General features: G+C 38.2%; 1 protein-coding gene across 22 annotated transcripts in view; it reads left to right on the top strand.

Moving 5' to 3' along the window:
* Nucleotides 1-23,497, top strand: part of FAM13A (family with sequence similarity 13 member A) — a 360,572-nt gene that overhangs the window by 207,334 nt on the left and 129,741 nt on the right. For all 22 annotated transcript variants that reach the window (XM_082726581.1, XM_082726582.1, XM_082726578.1 and 19 more), the window contains one exon: nt 17,666-17,829. In XM_082726581.1, the coding sequence (XP_082582707.1) occupies nt 17,666-17,829 (164 nt within the window). The remainder of the gene's footprint in view (nt 1-17,665; nt 17,830-23,497) is intronic.

The raw sequence follows: 23,497 nt of genomic DNA on the forward strand, positions 1-23,497 counted from the left end.
TCTTCCCGTCGCTTTGGATTCACTTCTCCACCGGTCCTACCTTTCAGAAAGTGGTTGTTTTTCTGTTTTCAGAATTGCTGTTCTTCTTCTCTTCGATCTGCCGATGGATTTTCAGTTGTTTGCAATCTTTAGATAAGCTATCTAGCTGATCTCCGGCTAGCTGAAGTAGTCTCAGCCTGCTACTTCTCCGCCATCTTGACTCCTCCCTCTGAAATTCTCTTTTAAGATACAAACATATTTGTGGTTGTTATGTGTTCCTGAGTAATCAACTTAAAAATTTTTTTTTAATTTTTTATTAACATATAATGTAGTATTTGCCCCAGGGGTACAGATCTGTGAATCACCAGGTTTACATACTTCACAACACTCACCATTAGCACATACCCTCCCCAATGTCCATAACCCCACCACCCTCTCCCTACTCCCCTCCACCCAGCAACCCGCAGTTTCCTTTGTGTCATTAAGAGTCTCTCATGGTTTATCTTCCTCCCGATCCCATCATGTTTCATTTTTTCCTTCTTTACCCACCAAAACCCCCACATTGCCTCTCAAATTCTTCATCTCAGGGAGATCATATGATAATTATCTTTCTCTGATTGACTTACTTCGCTCACCATAATACCTTTTACTTCCATCCATTCATTGCAAAGTGATTTATAGATTTTGGATACTAACCCTTTATCTGATATGTTTTTTGCAAATATCTTCTCCCATTCTGTCAGTTGTCTTTTGGTTTTGTTGACTATCTCCTTTGCTTTGCAAAAGCTTTTGATCTTGCTTAAGTTCCATTAGTTCATTTTTGCCCTTGCTTTTCTTGCCTTTGGTGATGTTTCTAGGAAGAAGTTGCTGTGGCTTAGATCGAAGAGGTTGTTGCCTGTGTTATCCTCAAGGATTTTGAAGGATTTCTTTCTCACATTGAGGACATTCATCCATTTTGAGTCTATTTTTGTGTATGGTATAAGGAAATGGTCCAGTTTCATTTTTCTGCATGTGGCTGTCCAATTTTCCCAACACGATTCGTTGAAGAGACTGTCATTTTTCCATTGGACATTCTTTCCTGCTTGTCGAAGATTAGTTGACCATAGAGTTGAGGGTCTATTTCTGGGCCTTCTATTCTGTTCCATGGATCTATATGTCTGTTTTTGTGCCAGTACCATACTGTCTTAATGATGACAGCTTTGTAAAGAGCTTGAAGTCTGGAATTGTGATGCCGCCAACTTTGGCTTTCTTTGTCAACATTCCTCTGGTTATTTGAGGTCTTTTCTGGTTCCATATACATTTTAGGATATTTGTTCCATTTCTTTGAAGAAAAAAAAAAGGATTGTATTTTGGTAGGAATTGCATTAAACGTGTAGATTGCTTAAGGTAACATAGACATTTTCACAATATTTTTTCTTCCAATCCAGGAGCATGGAACATTTTCCCATTTCTTTGTGTTTTCCTCAATTTCTTTCATGAATACTTTATAGTTTTCTGAGTATAGATTATTTGCCTCTTTGGTTAGGTTTATTCCTAGGTATCTTATGGTTTTGCGTGCAGTTGTCAATGGGATTGACTCCTTAATTTCTCTTTCTTCTGTCCTGTTGTTGGTATAAAGAAATGCAACTGATTTCTGTGCATTGATTTGATATCCTGACACTTTACTGAATTCCTATACAAGTTCTAGCAGATTTGGAGTGGAGTCTTTTGGGTTTTCCACAAAAAGTATCATATCATCTGCAAAGAGTGAGAGTTTGACTTCTTCTTTGCCAATTTAGAGACCTTTAATTTCTCTTTGTTGTCTGATTACTGAAGCTAGGACTTCTACCATGTTGAATAGCAGTGGTGATAATGGATATCCCTGCCGTGTTCCTGACCTTAGTGGAAAAGCTCTGTTTTTCTCCATTGAGGATGATATTTGCTGTGGGTTTTTCATAGATGGCTTTGATGATATTGAGGTATGTACCCTCTATGCCTATACTTTGAACAGTTTTGGTCAAGAAAGGATACTGTACTTTGTCAAATGCTTTTTCAGCATCTATTGGAGAGTATCATTTGGTTCTTGTTCTTTCTTTTATTAATGTGCTTTATCACATTGATTGATTTGTTGATGTTCAACCAACCTTGCAGCCCAGGAATAAATCTTACTTAGTCATGGTGAATAATCCTTTTAATGTACTGCTGGATCCTATTGGCTAGTATTTTGGTGAGAATTTTCACATCTGTGTTCATCAAGGATATTGGTTTGTAATACTCTTTTTTGATGGGGTCTTTGTCTGGTTTGGGGATCAAGGTATTGCTGGCCTCATAAAATGAGTTTGGCATTTTTGTCTCTGGCAACCACGAAACTATTCTTTGTATCTAGGAGTTTATGTTTTTTAGATTTTACATTTAAGTGACATCATATTGTACTTGTCTTTATCTGACTTCTTTCACTTAGCATAATGCCCTCACGTACCATCCATGTTGGCTCATATGGCAGAACTTCCCTTTTTTGTGGCTGAGTAATATTCCTTGGCATATATACGTACTGCATTATCCATTCATCTTTCAATGGACATTTAAGTTGTTTCCATGTCTTGGCTGTTGTAAATAATGATGCAGTGAATATGGAAGTGCAGATATCTTTTTAAGTTAGTGATTTTGCTTGCTTCAGATAAATACCCAGAAATGGAATTCTTCAGTTATATGGTATTTCTGTTTTTAACTTTTGGAGGAAACAAAAAGTACTGTATTTCATAGTGGCTATGCCAATTTAAGAAGCCACCAACAGTGCACAAAAGTTCCCTTTTCTCCACATTGTCTCCAACACCTATTTCTTCGTGTTTTTTATTTTAACCTTCTGATAGGTATAAAGCAATTTCTCATTCTGATTTTAATTTGCATTTCCCTGATGATTAGAGATGTTGAGGATCTTTGCATGTACCTCTTGGCCATCTGTATGTCTTTGGGAAAATGTCTATTCAGATTCTTTGCCCATTTTTAAATAAGATTTTTTTTTCTGCTATTGAGCTTTTCATATATTTTACAATTAACCCCTTATCAGAAAGATGATTTGCAATTCTCCCATTTCTCATGTTGCTTTTTGTTTTGTTCTTTTAATTTGCTGTATAGGAGCTTTTTAGTTTGATATAGTCCTACTGGTTCATTTTTGCTTTTGCTGCTTTTGCTATTGGTGTCAAATCCAATAAATCATTGTCAAGACTGGTAACAAAGAGCTTACCACTGTTTTCTTCTAGTTTATGGCATCAGCTATTATATTGAAGTCTTTAATCTGCCTTAAGGTGACTTTTGTGTGTGGTCTAAGAGGGTTATTTTCATTCTTTTGCATGTGGCTGTCCAGTTTTCCCAACACCATTTATTTGAAGAGATTGTCCTTTCCCCATTGTATATTTCTGATTCCTCTGTCATGAATAAATTGACCATCTGTGTGTGTGTTCATTTCTGGGCTTTCTATTCTGTTCCATTGATCTATATGTCTGTTTTTATGCCATTACCATACTGTTCTGTTTACTATAGCTTTGTAATATATTTTTCAATCAGGATATGTGGTACCTCCAGATTTATTCTTTCTCAAAATTGCTTTGGCTATATGAGAGGCATTATAGTTCCATACATGTATTAGGATTATTTGTTCTATTTCTGTGACAAATGTCATTGAAATTTTGTTAGGGATTGTATTGAATCTGTAGTGCTTTGGGTAATATGGACATTTTAGCAATGTTGAGTCTTCCAATGCATGAACATGGATTATCTTTCCACTTATTTGTGTCATCATCACTATCTTTCCTCAGTATCTTAGTTTTCAGTGTACAGGTCTTTCAACTCCTTGGTTAAGTTTATTTCTAGGTATTTTAATCTTTTTGATACAGTTATTAATATGATTAGTTTCTCTTTCTGATGGTTCATTATTAGTATATAGAAATGCAATTGATTTTTATATATTGATCTTGTATCCCACAGTTTAACTGAACTAGTTTATTCTAACACTTTTTTGGTGTAGTCTTAGGGTTCTCTATATATAAGATTATGTCCCCTACAAAGACTGTTTTATTTCTTCCTTTCTGACTTAGATGCTGTTTATTTCTTTTTCTTGCTTAAGTGTTCTAGGTAAGACTTCCAGCACTACATTGAATAAAAGTGGCAAGAGTGGACATCCTTTTTTTGTTATTGATCTTACAGGAAAATCTTTTAACTTTTTACTATTGAGTATGATGTTAAGTTGTGGACTTATGTATAGCTTTTATTATGTTCAGGAATGCTTTTTGAGAGTTTTCAATCTATGTTGAATTTTCTCAAGTACTTTTTCTCTTTCTATTAAGATGATGACATAATTTTTTTATCTTTCATTTTATTAATATAATGTATCATGTTGATTTGGTGATGTTGAGCCATGAAGCATTCCTGGAATCTCACCTGATCAGTATGTATAATCTTTTTAATTTATATTGAATTCAGGTTGCTAATATTTTCTTAAGAATTTTTGGTAGAATTTACCAGTGAACTCATCTGCTCCTGGACTTTTGTTTATTGGGAGGATTTTCATGACTTATTTAATCTTTACTCCTTATTAGCATCAGTCTATTCTGATTTTCCATTTCTTCATGATTCTTAGTAAGTTGTATGTTTTTAGAAACCTATGTTCCTTCTGGGTTGTCCAGTTTGTTTAGCAGGTAATTGTTCTTTGTAGACTCTTATGATCATTTGTATTTCAGTTGTATGTCTTCTCATTTCTAATCTTGAGTCCTCTTTTTTTCCTTTGTGAGTTTAGCTAAAAGTTGTCTGGGGTGTGTGTGTGTCTGTTTTACTATTTATTAACCATCTTTATTATTCAAATCATGCAGGCAGAATTCATATGTATAGTAATCCTATTTTTTTTTCAAATATTCTAATTTATATTTTATCCTTATTGTTGGTTTACAAAGCTTATCGATGCACATAACTATGATTTATTTATCCTATATGTTTATAGGGGAAATAAAAAGTTGTTGGGGCACCTGGGTAACTCAGTCATTAAGCGTTTGCCTTCAGCTAAGGTCATGATTTTGGGATCTTGGGATCAACCCCCACATCATGCTCCCTGCCCAGCCTGAAGCCTGCTTCTCCTTCTCCCACTCCCCCTGCTTGTATTCCTTCTCTTGCTCTCTCTCTCTCTGCCAAATAAATAAAATCTTTAAAAATAAATAAAAAGTTGTCTATTTTGTTTATCTTTTAAAAAACTAGCTCTTAGTTCATTGATCTTTTCTATTATTATTTTTTTTTTCTTCCTTTGGGTTTTTTTGTTTTGTTTTGTTTTGTTTTTATAAACATATATTTTTATCCCCAGGGGTACAGGTCTGTGAATCACCAGGTTTACACACTTCACAGCACTCACCAAAGCACATACCCTCCCCAATGTCCATAATCCCACCCCCTTCTTTTCTATTATTTTTTAGTCTGTTTCATTTATTTCCACCCTCATCTTTGTCATTTTCTTCCCTCTACTAGCTTTAGGTTTGAGGTCTCACTTTAAGTACATGAGTACCAACTTCAGGTCAGCCCTCATTGCTGGCAGTACTGCCACACTCTCCAGTCTTCCACCCTTCCTCTCTTTTAGACAACTGTTTTCTACTTCCTTCTTGGTCTTTAACCTCTAGCATTCCTCTTTTCACCCTTCACTCTCAGATAATGACCTTACTTTCTATTTCACAAAGAAAATGAAGAGAGAATATCTACCTGTTCCCACCTTCACATCTACTCTGTACCTGTCCCCATGCCATGTTCTCCTTTCTTCTAGTTACAATAGTGTGCCAAACTTTCTCCTGTCCAAGATCAGCCCTCCACTGTGAACCAGAGCCCATACCTTCACACCCTTCCCAGCACTCTGATCCCTGATTCCTCTCCTCCTTCTGCTGGGACATCAGTTTTTCATCTGTCTACTGAATCATTGCCATTAGCATAGAAATATGCTGTAATATTTGTTCTCTTATTTAAAAAAAACAAAAAAAACAAAAAACAAAAAACAAACCTCTCCCTTGACTCTCCACAGCTGCCTTTAGCAATCACCCATTTCCTTCCAACAAAACTCCTTGAAAGAAACTATATAAGCTTGCTATTTTCACTTCCTCTTCTCTATTTTTTCCTAGACCTCTAATCAATCCCACTATGGAATGAAGCAGCTCTTGTCAAGTGACACCACATGGCCAGATTCAGGGATCAGTTCTCAATTTCTATCCTCTTCACCCTGACAGGAGCATTTGAAGCACTTGATCATGCCTTCCTTTTTTAAATAACAGTGTTACTAAGATATAATTTTTTTACCATAAAATTAACCTTTAAAATTAGAGTTTAGTAATTTTTACTATATTTGCAGAGTTGTGCAACTGTCTACACCATTTAATTCCAGAACATTTCATCACTCCCAAGAACAAACCCTGCACCCATCTGCAGTCACTTCCCATTGCTCATTCCTGGCAGCCACTGAGCTATTCTATCTCTGTAAAATTGTGCATTCTCAACATTTCATGTAAATGGAGTAATGTATCCTTTTATGTCTGCGTTCTTTTACCTAGTGTAATATTTTTTTTTAAAGATTTTATTTATTTATTTGACAGAGAGAAATTACAAGTATACTGAGAGGCAGGCAGAGAGAGAAGGAAGCAGGCTCCCTGCTGAGCAGAGAGCCCGATGCGGGACTTGATCCCAGGACCCTGAGATCATGACCTGAGCCGAAGGCAGCAGCCCAACCCACTGAGCCACCCAGGCGCCCCCCTAGTGTAATATTTTTGAGATTCATCTATGTTATAGCATGCATCAGTACTTCATTCCTTTTTATAACTGAATAGTATTCCATTTTACAGACAGACACGTTTTGCTTATCCATACATCAGTTGATGGATGTATGAATTGTTTCCACTTTTTATCTATAACAAACAATGCTATTTTGAACTTTCGTGTACAAGTCTTTATGTAGATGAATGTTTTAGAATTGCTGGATTACATGGCAACTGTATTTGTCCCTTCCTTGCTAAAAGTCTTTGCCCTTGCCTTTTAGGACATTCTATTAGTTTTTCCTTCTACCTCACTGTCCACTCCTCAGTTTCTCTGAGTCTTCTCTCTCTGTCCTTGGCATAATTGGGATATCAGTTTGTAGTCGATCTCTTCCCGTCTCTATTTAGATACACTCCTTAGTTGACCTCTTCTAATTACTTAGCTTTTAAATACCAATTACTACTGATAGGTGACTCCCAAACTTGTATTTTTAGTTGAAGCTTCTCATCTCCAGCCACTATATTCAACTCCCTAAATGACATTTCCACCTCTCTATGTTATGTGCATCTCAAACTATGCATGTGCAAAGTTATTAGTTTAAAGTTTTAAGCATGTTTAAAGCTATATATTCCTGATTTACCCACAAAATCTGTACCTCCTGCTATCTTTTCTAACTCCATGATGACAGTTTCTTCCTTTCAGTGTTCAGACCGAAAACTTTGGCATCATCCTTGACTCCTGCCTGCCCCATGTCCAGTGCATCAGCTAATCCTGTTGCCTCCACATTCAGGATATATCCAGAATCTAAAGTCTTCTCCCAACTTCCTGGATTAAAGCCACAAGCATCTCCATGACTTCCTAGTTGGTCTGCTTGCATCACTCTGCCCCTTCTACAGTCTTTTCTCCATGTAGCAGTAAAGACCCTTTTAAAATGAAAGTCAGATGTGTACACTTTTATGTTCAGCATCTTCCAAAAATTGTTCTATTTGCTCTGGGTAAAAACAAAAATGTTTAAAATGCCTACAAGTATACATGGTCTGGGCCCTCTGTCACATCACGGACTTCATCTCTTGCCAATGTTCATACTCGTTCACCTCCAGCCACAGCGACCTCCTTGCTGTTCTTCAGACTTGAGAATCATGTTTCATCCCGGGACTTTGCTCTGCTCTTTTCTCTATCTGGAATGCTCCTCCCAGACATCCTTTTCAGATACTTTATTTTTTTTTTTTAGGTCTGTGGTGAAGACTGCTAGTGGCCTCCCAAGAGCTATTCTCCCTCCCTTGCTTGGCGGGGTACAGTGATATAAAACTACTTTCCCTAACTTCCCAGGCAGCAATGTGTCACCAGGGGGCTAAATTTTGACCCAATAAGAGTTAAGCAATTGGGTTTTCCTTTAAGGTGGGCTGTGCCTCTCCTTGGCCCTCCCCTTGCCCTCCCTCTATCCCACCATGTCTGTAACACAAAACCATGAGGGTTCCTGCCCTCATAGAACTTATATCTGGTTAGGGGGAAAAGACAGCAAATAAACTTAAATAAATACACAGTATGTCAGATGGCATGATGTGGAGTGGAGATAAAGAAAGCAAAATCAAGGAAATGGGGAATTGAGGGTAAGGGAGAATTCTGCTCTTTGTTATATAATGTCAAAGAAGGCTTTACTGATAAAGTAGTATTTGAGCAAAATGTTGCATCAGTTTGGATTAGGTTTCCTTGCATATGAATTAACCCCAAACAACATTGACTTAAACAAGATAGAAATGTATTTTTCTGAAATAAACAAAACCTTCACATCAGGCTGGGGATGGCAACAAGACTTTATGAGGTAGCTTCCAACTCCACACCCCGTTGCAGTGTGCTCCTGGCCTGAGGAGTTGCCATCTGCTTACCTTCTAGGCCACAGCAGACATGTGGCCTCCTTAAACTACCACTAATCATTCTGTTTGCCCTGGATTTTATACATTATTACTTTACTTTTCACTGTCACTTCAGCCAAGAGAAAGGTTTTAAGAGCCGACTTTCCCACTATCTGTACAATTTTGGGCAGCTCATTTTAGTTCTCTGAGCCCCTGGACTTCATTTTTGTAATAAAGGAATTGGAGTAGACCTCTCTTCAGCTCAAAAACTGAGTAGTTCTTTTTTTCTAAGATTTTATTTATTTATTTGTCAGAGAGCAAGACAGCATAAGCTGGGGGAAGGGGCAGAGGGAGAGGGAGAAGCAGGCTCCCCACTGAGCAGGGAGCCCTATGTGGGGCTCGATCCCAGAACCCTGGGATCATAACCTGAGCCGAAGGCAGACGCTTAACTGACTAAGCTACCCAGGCATCCCAAGAACTGAGTGGTACTAAAATAAACATCTAATTTCTTAATTTTCCATCTAATTTTTCATATATAAACATGAAACTTAATATGACCAGCTATAATCAAACAATTCAGTTAATGTTCATTTAAGTTCATTTTTTTTTTTTTTTTTGCCTTAACGTTTATTTTCAAAACCCTATTTACTTCTTGGCAAGTTTAAAAACTTCACATCAGCAGCACATATTGTTTTAAGGTGTTTTGTTGTGGTGGTTTTTTTTTTTTTTTTTTTTTTTTTTTTTTTTTTTTTTTTTTTTTTTTAATTTATTTTTTATTTTCAGCATAACAGTATTCATTGTTGTGGTGGTTTTTAATACACCTGCCCAACATCCATCTCAGGGATATTCCTTGAGACCAGAAGTGGGGTGGTAGGATGAATTTAGGTAGGTGTACTTTTTAAAATCTACAGAAGACATTCCGATGTGCACTTCTGGGTGTAAGAACCACTCCTGCATGGCATTCCTTCTAGTGTCCGTAATCTCCCTTTGGAATAAGCTTCCAGAATATCCTGTTTTAAGGTCCCATCACCCTGCGTGATCCTGTCCTCTAAGTTAGCAAGAACATGAAGCCAAAAGGTTGCATTTAGGATGAGATGATAAATGTTCTCATTGATTGATCATTGGTTTTGATTATTAAGAATAAATGACAGGGGCACCTGGGTGGCTCAGTGGGTTAAGCCGCTGCCTTCGGCTCAGGTCATGATCTCAGAGTCCTGGGATCGAGTCCCGCATCGGGCTCTCTGCTCAGCAGGGAGCCTGCTTCCTCCTCTCTCTCTCTGCCTGCCTCTCTGCCTACTTGTGATCTCTCTCTGTCAAATAAATAGATAAAATCTTGAAAAAAAAAAATAAATGACAAAAAATTTTAAGCAAGTTTTTATATTGCTAATAGAAGGAAAATTTATGAAAGTCTTCTGTGCAGTTACTTTCTGCCTGAATTTTTTCCTGATAAAAGACCTGAAGTCAAAGATGTGAATGAGTAACTTTGTAAAACAGTAGTTGGCCTGTGTGGATATGAGGAGACCTCAGCTTACTGCCCTGTGTCTCTGGGAGTGTCTTCTCTAAGGTGAGGCTGCCTTGAGCCCATGTCCCAGGACACATGGCTCTACTATGGGGCCGTGTAGTCCAAGTAAAAGCTTCCTGCCTGTTCTTCCCATTTCCATACCAATGCTATTTTTAAAATTAACTTACAAGTTTTGAAAGTGAACATAAACGAAACTGCTAAAATAAGCGTATTGCTTACAGAGGGGAATTAATGGGCTTTATGGTATCACCTGATAATCTGTCAACATTTCCATGTTTCCGGGAGGAAGGTAGATGAAATCATTGAGTTTGAGCATTCATTTGTTCATTGATTGCACAGATATTTAGTGGTTGCCAGCTATTTGCCAAGCACTGTTCTAAGAGTCAGAGCTCCAGCAATTAACAAAGCAGACAGAAGTCTCTGCTGTGATGGCACTTACTTCTGCAGAGGAGGGAAGGAGGGAGCAGTTGGGGAAAACCAGGTGCTAAGGGCTCTTGCTTGGGCTGTACTGCAGACCTGTAATTGATCTCATCTATTTCACAGCACACTTTTTAAAAAATTGTACAGTTTCTTTTTACACAGTTTTGCTCACAAAGTCAAACTGATTTTATTCTACAGTACAGACTCACTCTAGAGCTTAGATCAAGATATTTTAATTAGTTATAACTTTAACACTGACCCATTTTTTCACAAAAAAAAAAAAGGAGGGAAAGGTTATGTACAAGAAACTAACCCCCGAAAATTCCCTAAAGCATATTAATAACTTTCTCAGAAAACACCCTGGAACATCAGTTAGCACTGTAGCCGACACATAATAGATTAATCAAATTATCAGGAGAATTGCAACCATTTAGTAAATAAACCTCACCATTAAAAAGCCAACTTGGACTTTTTTATTAAAAACAAAGGCTTTTCTCAGAATTTTTCATGTTTCTTTAAACAAAAAAGGTGTAAAAAAAAAAAAAAAAGTCAGAGCTGAACATCTCTTTTCTCATACTCTGTTATGTCACCATTTCTTGTTAAGAAGCTTGTGAGTTCAGTGACCATGAAGGAAGGCAAGAGGCTTTGCTCTCTCCAAACAAATGACAAGTGGAGGAGGAAAGTGATCAAGGAAACGAGGAAGTCGAATAACCTTTCTTTAGGAAGTCTAAATGTTAAAAATGAACTTTCCGGGTTCCTTCTATCACAGTTTCCTTCATCATTTGAGCCTTGATTGTGATTTTCTGCCTGGTTCCAAACACCTCTCAAAGCAAAGTACCTGATGATGAAAAGAACAGACTTAGTTTTTGTCATTTTGAAATGCAAGTTCAACAATTGACCAGTACTTAGGATGACTCTTAAGATCAAAAAATAGTTTTTTATGCTTGACAAGGGACAGGTCCTTGGCCAGTCAGTTGAGCTCCTCCTCCTTCTGGTTCACCTGCTATCCCTCTTTTTCAGTCCTGCAGAGCAGACAACTCCTACCCTGCACCTGCCTGGAGCAGACAGGGCCCATACTTAGGACTTACTATTGTGCCCTCACACTGAGAGATTCATATGGACAAATATTAAGTTGAGGCACATTATTTTTTAATGTTGTTAGTCACGTATTAGGGTAAATCAGTGCCTTGATTCACAGGCTGAGAAATCCGTGGCTGGATTTCTCATTCAATTTTTAAAGATGAGACCCTATTAAAACATCTGTAGTGTTGACTGTGGCAGAATTTGGTTTTTGGCCTTTGAAATTTTTTAAGTATGGAGATGACCTAAGTTTTATTGGAGGCATGTAACTCTGCGTTTTTATTTGCTAAATAGGCTCACACTATATATTATAGCACAATTATTGCAGTCTCATTACAAACTTTAGAGACATTTTAATGATTAAATGATCCTTCATCATATAGATGTGCCATAATTACCTATGATAGTAACTTGACTAAAATGCTTACATTTTTTGGCCTATCATAAAAAATATGATGAATACATTTTTCATATAGTTTTATCCTCCTATCTGATTTTTTCCCTATGATTATCCTGCTAGAATGGTTCAGTAAATGCCAGAGGGTTCAATTTAAAAAGAGTTTTAACTACTAATGCCAAGGAGGAGGAGGAGGGGGAGGAGGGAAGGGGGGGCAGGGGGAGGAGGGGGAGGAGAGGCAGGGGGAGGAGGGGGAGAAGGAAGAGGAGAAGAAAATGGTTTGCAATACAGGATGCAATGTGACTTTCATCCCAAAGTTTCTTTTCTTCTTGCAATTCTAATGTTTCACATGTAACCAAATACAGAAAGTAGTGGTAAGCCCAAGTACTGAGGTCTGACCCTCTGGGTTTATAGCACTGCCACTCACTCAATGGGACAAATAACTCACATTCTTGATGCTTCCATTTCCTCATTAGTTAGATGGTAATAATAATAGTCTCTGCCTCTTTGTGTTGCTGTGACAATTAAATGGATTAACTGACGTAAATCAAGTCTTGGAACCATGCCTAACTCAGAGAAATGTTCACTAAATCTTTATAACAGTAACAGCAGCAACACCTAAGAGAATATTTCCTAATTTTACATTGTCAAAAGTTACTCTTGGGTTTCTATTCCCATGGCATCTCAAACTCCAGAGCAGCTCAAATTCCTTGTGTTAGTCTGTTCCGTGCCTGCAAATACATGCATGGAATGTGCTCTTTTTACAATCCCTGGAATTCTTAGAATTTCAGTGATACGCACAGATCACACAGCATGTGCCTAGATCCTTATCTCAGTCAGTGGCAGATTCTTCTGAGCAAAATGTCTTCCATAGGTGGTTGGCAGTGGTGGGGAAGGGGCTGGCGGGTTATAGTTTTCACCTTCAAGAACAAAAGTTATTAGGGTGCCTGAGTGGCTCAGTCATTAAGCACCTGCCTTCAGCTCAGGTCATGATTCCAGGGTCTTGGGATCACTCCCTGCTCAGCAGGAAGCCTGCCTCTCCCTCTGCCCCCGCACCCCACCGCTTGTCTTCCCTCTCTCACTGTGTCTCTCTCTGTCAAATAAATAAATAAAATCTTTTTAAAAAGGAAAAAGAACAAAAGCTATCATGAAGAAATCACTAAAATAGAGCAGCAAAGTGTGGTGTGAAAAATGCATATCTCTAGTGGAAAGAGAAAGCTGGCCACCTCAGTCAACATCTCAGTTTGTTGACCATTTGCCTACTGTAGCTGCATGTCATGAGGGAGGCTGCAGGTGGGTCTCTCCAAGCACATCAGCTTCATTATCAGAGTAAGACTTTTAGTCCTATTTGAACTAAATAGGACTAAAAGCCCCACAGAGTTTGGCTGAACCTCATGGAATCAGGAACAGCCCTTAATTAGAAAGTGCAGGTCTAGGTGACCCCCTGGCCCATTTCCACTAAACCTATAGCTGATCTGGGCCTCTTAGCATGCCAATGGCAAAAATGGGAAGGTGGAACCAGAAGAAAAGTGTATAAAGAGAGGAGTTACATCAGTCAGGTTTCTGAAGCAGGGTTTCTCAGGTCCAGCTTTGCTAACATTTTGGGCCAGAGAACTCTTTTTCATGGCAGGCTGTCCTGAGCATTTAAAGAGGGTTAGTCACAATCCAGGCCCCTACCTATTAGATTCTAGTAGCATACACCCTCACCCCCAGCATGACAACCAGAAGTGTCTCCAGAAACTGGCTCCTGGTAAGGACCACTGCTTTAAACTACAACTGTAATAGCATGTCTCCTTGTATCCTTGGCCTTGGATGACTGAGGTCCTACTCCTCCTCTGAGAGTTATGAAGAAAGGAGTACTGAGTACCATCTCAGAGTCAGCCGCTGAACTTGACACAATCTGAGATGGATACTCAGAGCATAAAAATAAAACTATCTCTTCTACCAAACCAATAAGGCCAAGGCTCAAATCATGTGTTTCTAAAAAGCTCAATTCCAGCTAAGGCAAAGAAAGGGACCTCCTTCCTTTTCTCAAAGTTCATACATTTGTACTAAAATTGATAACATCAATAAGGTAGCAGGTTTTAAAATTTCATCTAGTTTTCCTACAGTAATTTATGTAATGAAAATATATAGCCTTCAAGGTACATCTTCAAGACTATATCATTAATCCCCTTTAAAAACATGCATTCCTTTAAAAAAAGAAAAAAGAAAAAAATATATATACACATACACACACTCTATAGTGCTAGTAGTCTACAGTTACTACACTACTCTTTTCTAACAATTTTGTTCTCTCATAAACTTCATGTGGTATTTTCATGTTCTGTGCACAAGTTTAGTCCTTTGTACTTCTTTGGTATATATTATTAATAATTAGTTTATATTTTGAAGTTTATGGTTAATGACAGTCCTGTTTATTTCTATAGAGATTAAATCATCACAAAAATATACTTTCTGTGTACGTAGCTGTTGTAGTTTCTGGTATCTGAATTTTAAGTGATTTGCATTATGTAGTCTCCTTTAATATAAGCTGACAGAAATGGAATCAGCTGCATATTACCTTTTACCTTAGAATATTTCTCCTTTGTGGGGAGACACAGTCAGTGGGGGGCTCAATGGGACACAGCCAATGGGAGGCTCAGTCAGTTCAGCGTCTGCCTTCGACTCAGGTCATGATCCCAGGGTCCTGGAATTGAGTTCTGCATCAGGCTCCCTGCTTGGCAGGAGGCCTGCTTCTCCCTCACCCACTCCCCCTGCTTGTGTTCCCTCTCTGGCTTTCTCTCTCTCTCTGTCAAATAAATAATTAAAATCTGAAAAAATATATATATATTTATCCTTTGCATAAACTACTGAATTGAATTTAGAATTCCCAAATTATCACTGAACCTAAGATGCTGTGTCCTTATTTTAACACCATGAAATGTTGCCAAACAACTGCTCTTGTATTTGTTTTAATATTAAGAGAGAATTAAGTCTGGGTATGAGATTTTTTTTAGCTAATTAGTTTGAAATCTCTCTGCTTTTTTGGTGTGTTTATTTTTCCTGTCTATTCTTATGAAAAATAATCACATGCAAAAAGATTCCCTTTATGAAATACATAACAGCATATATTTGTACCTTTCAGATGTTCTCTTGCTGTTTATCTAAATATTTCTTTTTTAAAAAAGATTTATTCAAGAGACAGAGAGAAAGAGTGAACACAAGTCGGGGGAGGGGCAGATGGAGAGAGAGACTTCCAGCAGACTCCCTGCTGAGCATGGAGCCCAGTGCAGGGCTTAATCCCAGACCCTGAGATCATGACCTCAGCCAAAATCAAGAGTTGGATGCTCAACTAACTGAGCCACCCAGGTGCCTAATATTTCTTTCATAAATAATCTTGGCAAATATATCAATGAACTCTGTAGTTCGTATTTTTAAAAAAAATTTTGCCTTGCTATCCTTGATTTTCATGAACGTATAAAAGTTCTACAGAGAAATGCAATGGAATAGTTCATTAGTAATCATCAGATTCAGGCAAATTTCACATAACAACAATGTTAATAAAAGCTAGTTTTTACTGAGTGTTTACTTTGCTCTGTACTAAATGTAACTATTTGCTAAATTATTTTCAAAGTTTTTTTTTTAATTAATTTATTTATTTATTTGACAGAGATCACAAGTAGGCAGAGAGGCAGGCAGAGAGAGGGGGGAAGCAGGCTCCCTGCTGAGCAGAGAGCCTGATGTGGGGCTCGATCCCAGGACACTGAGATCATGACCCGAGCTGAAGGCAGAGGCTTAACCCACTGAGCCACCCAGGCACCCCTCAAAGTTATTTTTATGTAATCCTCATAAAGATATGAGTTTATTGAATATTTATGCTTATAATTGTCCCCATATTATTTTTTTTAATTGCCTGTTATCCTAGTTTCTTGGTCAGTCGCTATCGTGGGTATATTTTGTAGTGGAAAACTGTATTGTCTGACAATAAATATTAATGGTTCAGAATTTTGCTAGACTTGATGGCTCAAACATTAACAATAATGATATCCAGGCTCACCCAACCTGGTGGTGGGCATGTATTGCAGGGAGCACTGGATGCGGTGCATAAACAATGAATTCTGGAACACTGGAAAGAAATTTTAAAAAATAAATAATTTTTAAAAACAACAACAACAACAAAGAAATCAGTAAATAAGTAAAAATTCAAGTGCAAAAAAATAATAATAATGATATCCTTAAGAAGTAGAGAAAGACAGGGAGAGGAGAGAAAGAGAAAGAACATGACACTATAATCTCTGTCTCCAGGCCTCTGGTTGAGGCCATATAACCTAGAAACATAAAACAACTAAAATGAAGGTATCAGATGACATGAAATAAAGCATAGATTTTGTGGTGGTGTATTACAGGAATTCAAAGTTCAGAAAGGTCATTAAGACCTGAGGTTAATTAGAAAAGCTCTGTGGACAGTGGATTCTTATCTCAACCTCAAAGGAGGTTAAGATTTGGTTTAGTCTTGGGCAGTTGGTAAGTAGCCAGTGATGAATGGGTGACATTCCATCCAGTTGAAGGACAAGCATAAGAAAGCTTTGAAATAAATAAATAGAAAGAAAGAAAGCAAGCAAGCAAGCAAGCAAGCAAGCTTTGACATGAGAAAAAGCTTCCAGTATAACAAATACAGCTGATCCAAGGATTTGAATCTTTCCTGAAACACTCACATGATTTTTACACAATTTTAGGAGAAGGACATAGGTTGTATTCATACTCCTTCTGATCTAATATAAAAGCATGAGGATATTTCTGAGGTTGGAAGGAGCCCAAAACTTCTGATAAGAGAAGTCAATATACCAGTGTTTGTTTGCTACTGTGCAACCCATGTTTTCAGAGATATGAGAGAACTAAAAAGGTGGGGTTTTGCCTAGTTATTTCCTTAGTTAAAAATGTATTATACCATACTTTGCCCTATAAAAGAAGATTACAACAGGAACTATTAGCAAACTGGTATATATTTTACTTGTTGGTAGTAAATATTTCTGGATGCCTTTCTGACTATGGCATCCTTCATTCCAGTGTTTCTCAGCCCCTTTTTTCCCCTGCATTTTTCTATTTTTTCTTACCTTCACTCTAGGATGCTAGTTAGATATACTCCCATAATCTCTCATTACACAGAATGGGGAGGGGAGGGCGGGTGATCCTGGGGAAGATTTGTATCAGAATCCAGGAGAGGGACATGGGGACATGGGCTATGTATGGTTTTAACATTCCCCAGGAAAGTATTGGTTACTCCTCTTCCCTGTGCCTTTTGCCATATGACAGTTCTTCTAAGTATTTTAAATTCTATACCTAGGTTGATATTTTTCTGGAATATTATTAATATATTAGGTTACTGGGGCACCTGCATGGCTCAGTGGGTTAAGCTGCTGCCTTCGGCTCAGGTCATGATCTCAGGGTCCAGGGATCGAGTCCCGCTTCAGGCTCTCTGCTCAGCAGGGAGCCTGCTTCCCTCTCTCTCTCTCTCTCTCTCTCTGCCTGCCTGTCTGTCTACTTGTGATCTCTTTCTGTCAAATAAATAAATAAAATCTTTAAAAAAAAATACATTAGGTTACTAATTAGAGTAAATTATCTTCAGTAACTTAATTTGAAAGATTTTTTAAATCTTTCTCTCTTTTAAATTTTATTTTCTAGATCCCCAAATCCAGGAGTGAGGGAGCTCTTCAGGCTCACAGAGTTCCACAACCAGAGCTCTGTGATGGCGTCCCTCAGGTCAGCCTGCGGCTAAGTCGTAGAAAACCCTGCTGGGATGACATGAATTCAGTAGAGGATGCTAATGTTGCAAAGCTGGTATCCAGGTTGGCGTGTTTCTTTTATTTACATGTTATATGTCGTATTGTCTGCTCTGATGTTTAGGCTCACATGTTTTTGCCTAATAGTTCTTATCACTAGAAATGTTTGTGGTTTATTATACATATTTTTTGTTTGTATTTTAAGACAAATTATTTAGTCAATTGGATTATAGTAGTGGGCTCAGGGTTAAAAACTGGATGAGTTACTTTTGGGTTGCTTTTTCATAATATGTTCAGTGGTCAATATTATTTGCAATTAAAATGGACATCTGAGTTGTTACTAGGACCAACAGTCACTAATAAATTTTGCATATAGCCTTTTAGCTATTATGTTGCAAATTATATGAAAACAAACCTCTTTGTATACTTGAAGAAGGCATGCAGTTTTCTTAAAAGAGGTGAAATTGGATCTGAATCTTCTTTACTCCTAGCATAGATAATTTTTCCTTCTAAGAATTTTTAATCTTTTGTTATAACTTAAAACATATTTCCATTCCAAAAAAAATCCAAAAACTTATTTCCATTCCAAAAAAATCCATTACAAGACAGAGAAAATTGAAAAGTATTTACAACATTAGACAAATAATACAGCTAAAGAGCTTACCACTTTAGATTGCATTATGAAAGAGGGAATTTGTATAAAAGATGAAGAGAATTTAAATAGGAAGAAAAAGAAGGCCCCAACAGGAAGCACGAGAGAAGTATTTGGGAAATAACAAACGGGTATCATATGGGAAATTGGTTGGAGATAAGGCTGGGAAAATAGAGTGGGGCCAAGTCAGAGACGACCTTGAATGCCAACCTGAAATATTTTCGCATTTAATCTTTCCTTCACTGAACAATTGCTCAACATCTAACCTCTGGTTCCAGGAACTGCTCTAGAACAAGGGATGCAGCATTGAACAAAGCCAACCAGGGCCCTGTGTTTGGGGGTGCGGGGGGGGGGGGGTGTTGGAAAACACTTAGGAAAAACAAAAAAGCCTGTGAAGATCATTTCAGCTCTAATAAGTGGGCATATTAAGAAACTAATCAGGTGAATGTCACAGACTCAGGCAGAGACAGTTTGAGTAGGCAGGGAAAGCCTAAGTTGATATGTGAAATAGGAGGAGAAAGTGTGTGAGGGTCAAGGAAATGTGCATTTCTATGCAAAAGAACCAATCAAGGGGGACGCTTGGGTTGCCCACTTGGTTAAGTGTCACCTTCAGCTCAGGTCATGATCCCAGAGTCCCAGGATCAGATGGAGCTCTGTATCAGGCTCCCTGCTCAGCGGGGAGTCTGCTTCTCCTCCTCCCAGTCCTGTGCTCATGTGCTCAAGCTCTCTCTCTCAAATAAATAAATAAAATCTTAAAAAAAAAAAAAAAAGGCAGTGAGCAAGGAAACCCCTGGCCTTCATCCTCCAGGTAATGGGAAGCCAGTAAAAGTTTCAGCTAGGTGGGATAGGTGATAGGAACCATGGTAATTTGGACAGGGAGAGTTTGGAGGAAGTTATAGTATTGGTTCCTTCAATAGTCATTAATCTTTACAGAGGTCTATTTATGTGGCGTTTCCTTGCCAGGTGCTGACAGTTCAGACAATGAGAGACTTAAGTCCTGCACTTGGGAAGACAGAGGAAAAGTGAATAAAAATTGGTATGATTAGTAAGCACACATACACTAGGTGCCCATCACTGTCCAAGCAGTGGGAAAAGGGCTGGTGATAAAGTCATAAGATTCTGGTGTTTTTAAAGAGCTTCTAATACAGGACATAGGGTGCCGTGTGAGGCGAGAGGAAGAGCACAGACCACATTGGGAGAAGAGGGTCAGAGTGGTTTCAGAAAGAGGACGACTTGTGAACTGGCAGTAGTAGGAAAAGTAGAAATCTACTGGGCAGGGGACTTGAGGATAAGGATGCTCCTGGAAGAAAAAAGGCATGTGCTGGGGCATGCAAGGTGGGGAGGATGGCCAGGAGGAGAACCTCAGGTGCAGCTGCAGATTCTGGACACCTGGAGTTTAGGAGGTAGGCAAGGCTAGAGGTGGGCTAAGATACTGAGCTAAATAGATAAGACCGTGAAAAACTATCCCCCGTACGCAAGACTTTGGATTTTTCTCTTGAAAATGACAGAATGTGATGGCAGGAATATAAGGCAGCAAAAGATCTAAGCAGACTTGGATTTATAAAAGCTGGTGTGGCACCAGTGCAGAAGGAGAGGTTGGGGTGCTGGGGGAAGATGAGTGAAAAGACCACACCCCCGATCCACTACCACCTGCCAGCCTCTGAGAGAGGCCGGATGGACAAGTGTGTGCTTTGAGGGAGGGCAGAGAACAGGCTGTTGCTTCCAGGAGTGGACTTGGACCAGAAGGGGTTGGGATTGTTTTTATGTGTGTTTGACTCCAATTGGGGTATTATAATAGTGAGTGAAATGGAATGTAGGCAGATTGTGTGTGTAATACACAGAGTCCATGGAGGAAAAGAGACTGGTTTATAAGCTGGGAGGTCATGGAACAAGGTGTTCAGAGGGAATTTGGAAGCCGGGGGTAACCCCCCCCCCCCCACCCAGGAAAGCAGGCTGTGCACCTGGTGGGCAGCTGTGTTGGAGCAGGGAGGGGAGGGCAGTGTGCAGCCCTCACCGCTGAGGGGTAAGGGTGACACCCATGGAGGAACTGGCCTTGGGCAGTGTGAAAGTTCCGAAAAGAAGAAGGGACACAGAAACATTGGCCCTTTTCAGAGTTTTCTTCTCTAGTTTAAATATCAAGGCCAAGTGTCTGGGTGAGAAGCACTAGTGTAGATGTTATCTTCCCAAATTACTTGGCAGAGCATTATGCCAGGAATGCCATATGTAAAGCAATGAAAAGAAAAATTCAAATTTTAGTAGTTTATATCATCATTTTTATTCATCCAGTCAGAAAATGAAAGGGAAAAAAAAAAAGTGTCTTGCTCCTAAAGGTAACAAGAAAAGAGCTTCCTGTTTGGAGAATGAATTTGTATTTCTGAGATACAAATCAAGAAGTGAGATTATGGAGAGATGGCACAGCTAACGTTGCTCTGGCAACTCTTTGTTCCGCCAGTCAGCATATCTCCAGTTGAAACAAATGTGTGTTAATGTTTATGAATTTTTTATATACTTTCTAAGTTCATAAAGGATGGCCTTGAAGACTTACTCCTGCACACTTGGCAACCTTAGAGATTTAGGTAGAAACCGTGCTGCTCACCGTCACGCAATAGGATCTCATCCAAGTTCTGTAGTGTCCATGCAGAGAGTTTACTTTTTACATACCATTTAATAGATTGTGAAGAAAATTGTCACAAAATAGGTGGAGATAATTAAAATAAATTTAATTGAAAATAAACTTTAAATCCTTTATATATCTTGAAGTAACAGAATGAATATTAGGCCAATTTTCATTAAATAAACTTATGAGGTGGTTTTCATTTGCAGTTACTTTCTAGAACAAGTTATTATTTAGTTCATAAATTTTAAATAAATTAGAAGTGTGTGTGTGTGTTTCTACTTTTTTCCTTAACAGTTCATTAGTTGCACCAGTCTTAAAACAAAAAGGTTGGCAATGTGTATTAAATATAAGCCCATTATCTAATACAAGTTTTTTTTAAAGATTTTATTTATTTATTTGAGAGAAAGAGGGCACAGAGGGAGAGTGAGAGGGAGAAGCAGGCTCCTCACTAAGCAGAGAGCCCAACGTGGGCTCAGTGCCCGGATCCTGGGATCATGACCTGAGCTAAAGGCAGATGCTTAACTGACTGAGCCACCCAGGTGCCCCTAATACAAACTTTATTTTGGCTTACCAACTTTTTTTTTGCAGAATTGTCGAGAAATATTTAGCTGGGCTTTTTCTTGTTTTTGTCTTTTATTTTTTAGTTGCTCTTTGAAAAAGAAAAAAAAAAACAATTCAACAAAAATCTATTCTTGTTTGACCCATGATCTGATGAGTTTCGTTTACTTTACAAAACAAAAAACATTCTCTTTGCACTTTAAAATCAGTGTGCCACGTTTATACTCATGGTTTGGTTTTCAGCAGAGTTACCCTATCAGCTAACAATCAAGAAAGAACCTTTGGTACTGAGATTTCCAGAATGGTGAATTGTCCCGTGAATTTTTAAACAACAGGTTAAAGCTGATTTCTCAGGCTTTTGAGGAGCGGTTTTTGGCCAACAGTGTTCTTTGATAACTTTGAATATTTAGAGTTGAAGCCTTGTCCAGTACTTTTGCCCCAGGTTGTCTCACTTTGGTCTTTTTCTCCTTTGTTTCAATTCTTCTGGGGTGTCTCATTTCTTCTTAAGATGTAGTAGAAATACAGGGCACCTGGGTGGCTCTGTCGTCAGGCGTCTGCCTTCAGCTCAGGTCATGATCCCAGGGTCCTGGGATCGAGCCCCACATCGGGCTCCTTGCTCGGCAGGAAGCCTACTTCTCCTTCTCCCACTCCCCCTGCTTGTATTCCCTCTCTCGCTGTGTTTCTTTCTCTGTCAAATAGATAAATTTTTTAAAAAAAAGATGTAGTAGAAATATGAATTGTTTTTCTAATCTTCAGATAGTGGCAACAAAAATAAAAGCAAAGAGAGTAACACACTTAAAATGTGATGTTTTGTGAGTCAAGAGAAGAGCCCAATATCACTTACTGCTTATTGGCTAATTTCTAGCTTGGAACATTATTTATTCAGATGAATATCATTTTTTTCTGTATTTCTATAATTGTCAAAAAATGGCATTGAGGATATAATCATATAAACAACAATCATTTTTCTAATCCTCATAGAATTTCTCACAATTAGAGTGATTCAGTGAAAAAAGCTTAAGGATAAGTAACTCTTGATTTTGTTAGAGTTCAGTGGAATGCTCTATTTAATACTGAATTCTAAGCCAAAGACAGAGTACTTAATTCAGTGAAAGCATTAGCTTTCTAAAACTCACAGCAGCAGTTACTAAAATACTGTTAAGAATTCTTTTTTGTAGGGATGCCTGGGTGGCTTGTTAGGTTGAGCATCCGACTCTTGATTTCTGTTCAGTCATGATCTCAGCATTGTGAGATCAAGCCCCACATCCTGTTTGGGATTCTCTCTCTCCCTCTGCCCCTCCCTGCACCCTCTCTCTCCTTCTCTTAAAAAAGTTTAAAAAAAAATTTTTTTTTATAATTAAGATGTGTGTATTACTAAAATTCACAGTAGACTGAAAAGCATAATATCTGATCTGGCATGCCAGCTTCAAAGGAGCCCATGCCTGTCCTTCTCCACAGTGTAAGTACAGTGTACAAGTTCAGTGGGTTAGAGGCACTCACAGAAATGAGAAGGTTATAGAGCAAGTACATCCCTTAAGCATGGCTGGCACATTCCAGTTCCTTTTGGTGTACCTGATACTCTCATTCCTTTTAAAGATGCTGAGGAAGAAAAACTATAAACATTAACTAGTATGTTAAGAAATAGGCCACTTAAAAAATTTCCTGGAAGGGAAAGCTACATATCCATGCTCTAAAAGAAAAAGGTTCTATTATAGGTAATGTTTGAGATGTTAAAAGAATTTGAAGCTTCAGGGATAGCCGTCTTACTATCTGTTTCAGCATGTACAATAGTTAAGTGATCCTTTCAAACCTTTCTAGCACTATATTTATTACCTTCAGAATCTTTTTAATTTTAGAATTTAAATAAAGAAAAGAATTAATATTTTTAGGTTTTTAGTTAAATAGTA

Source organism: Mustela nivalis (genome assembly GCF_964662115.1).
Source record: "Mustela nivalis genome assembly, chromosome: 4".
In the NCBI taxonomy this organism is placed as follows: Eukaryota; Metazoa; Chordata; class Mammalia; order Carnivora; family Mustelidae; genus Mustela; species Mustela nivalis.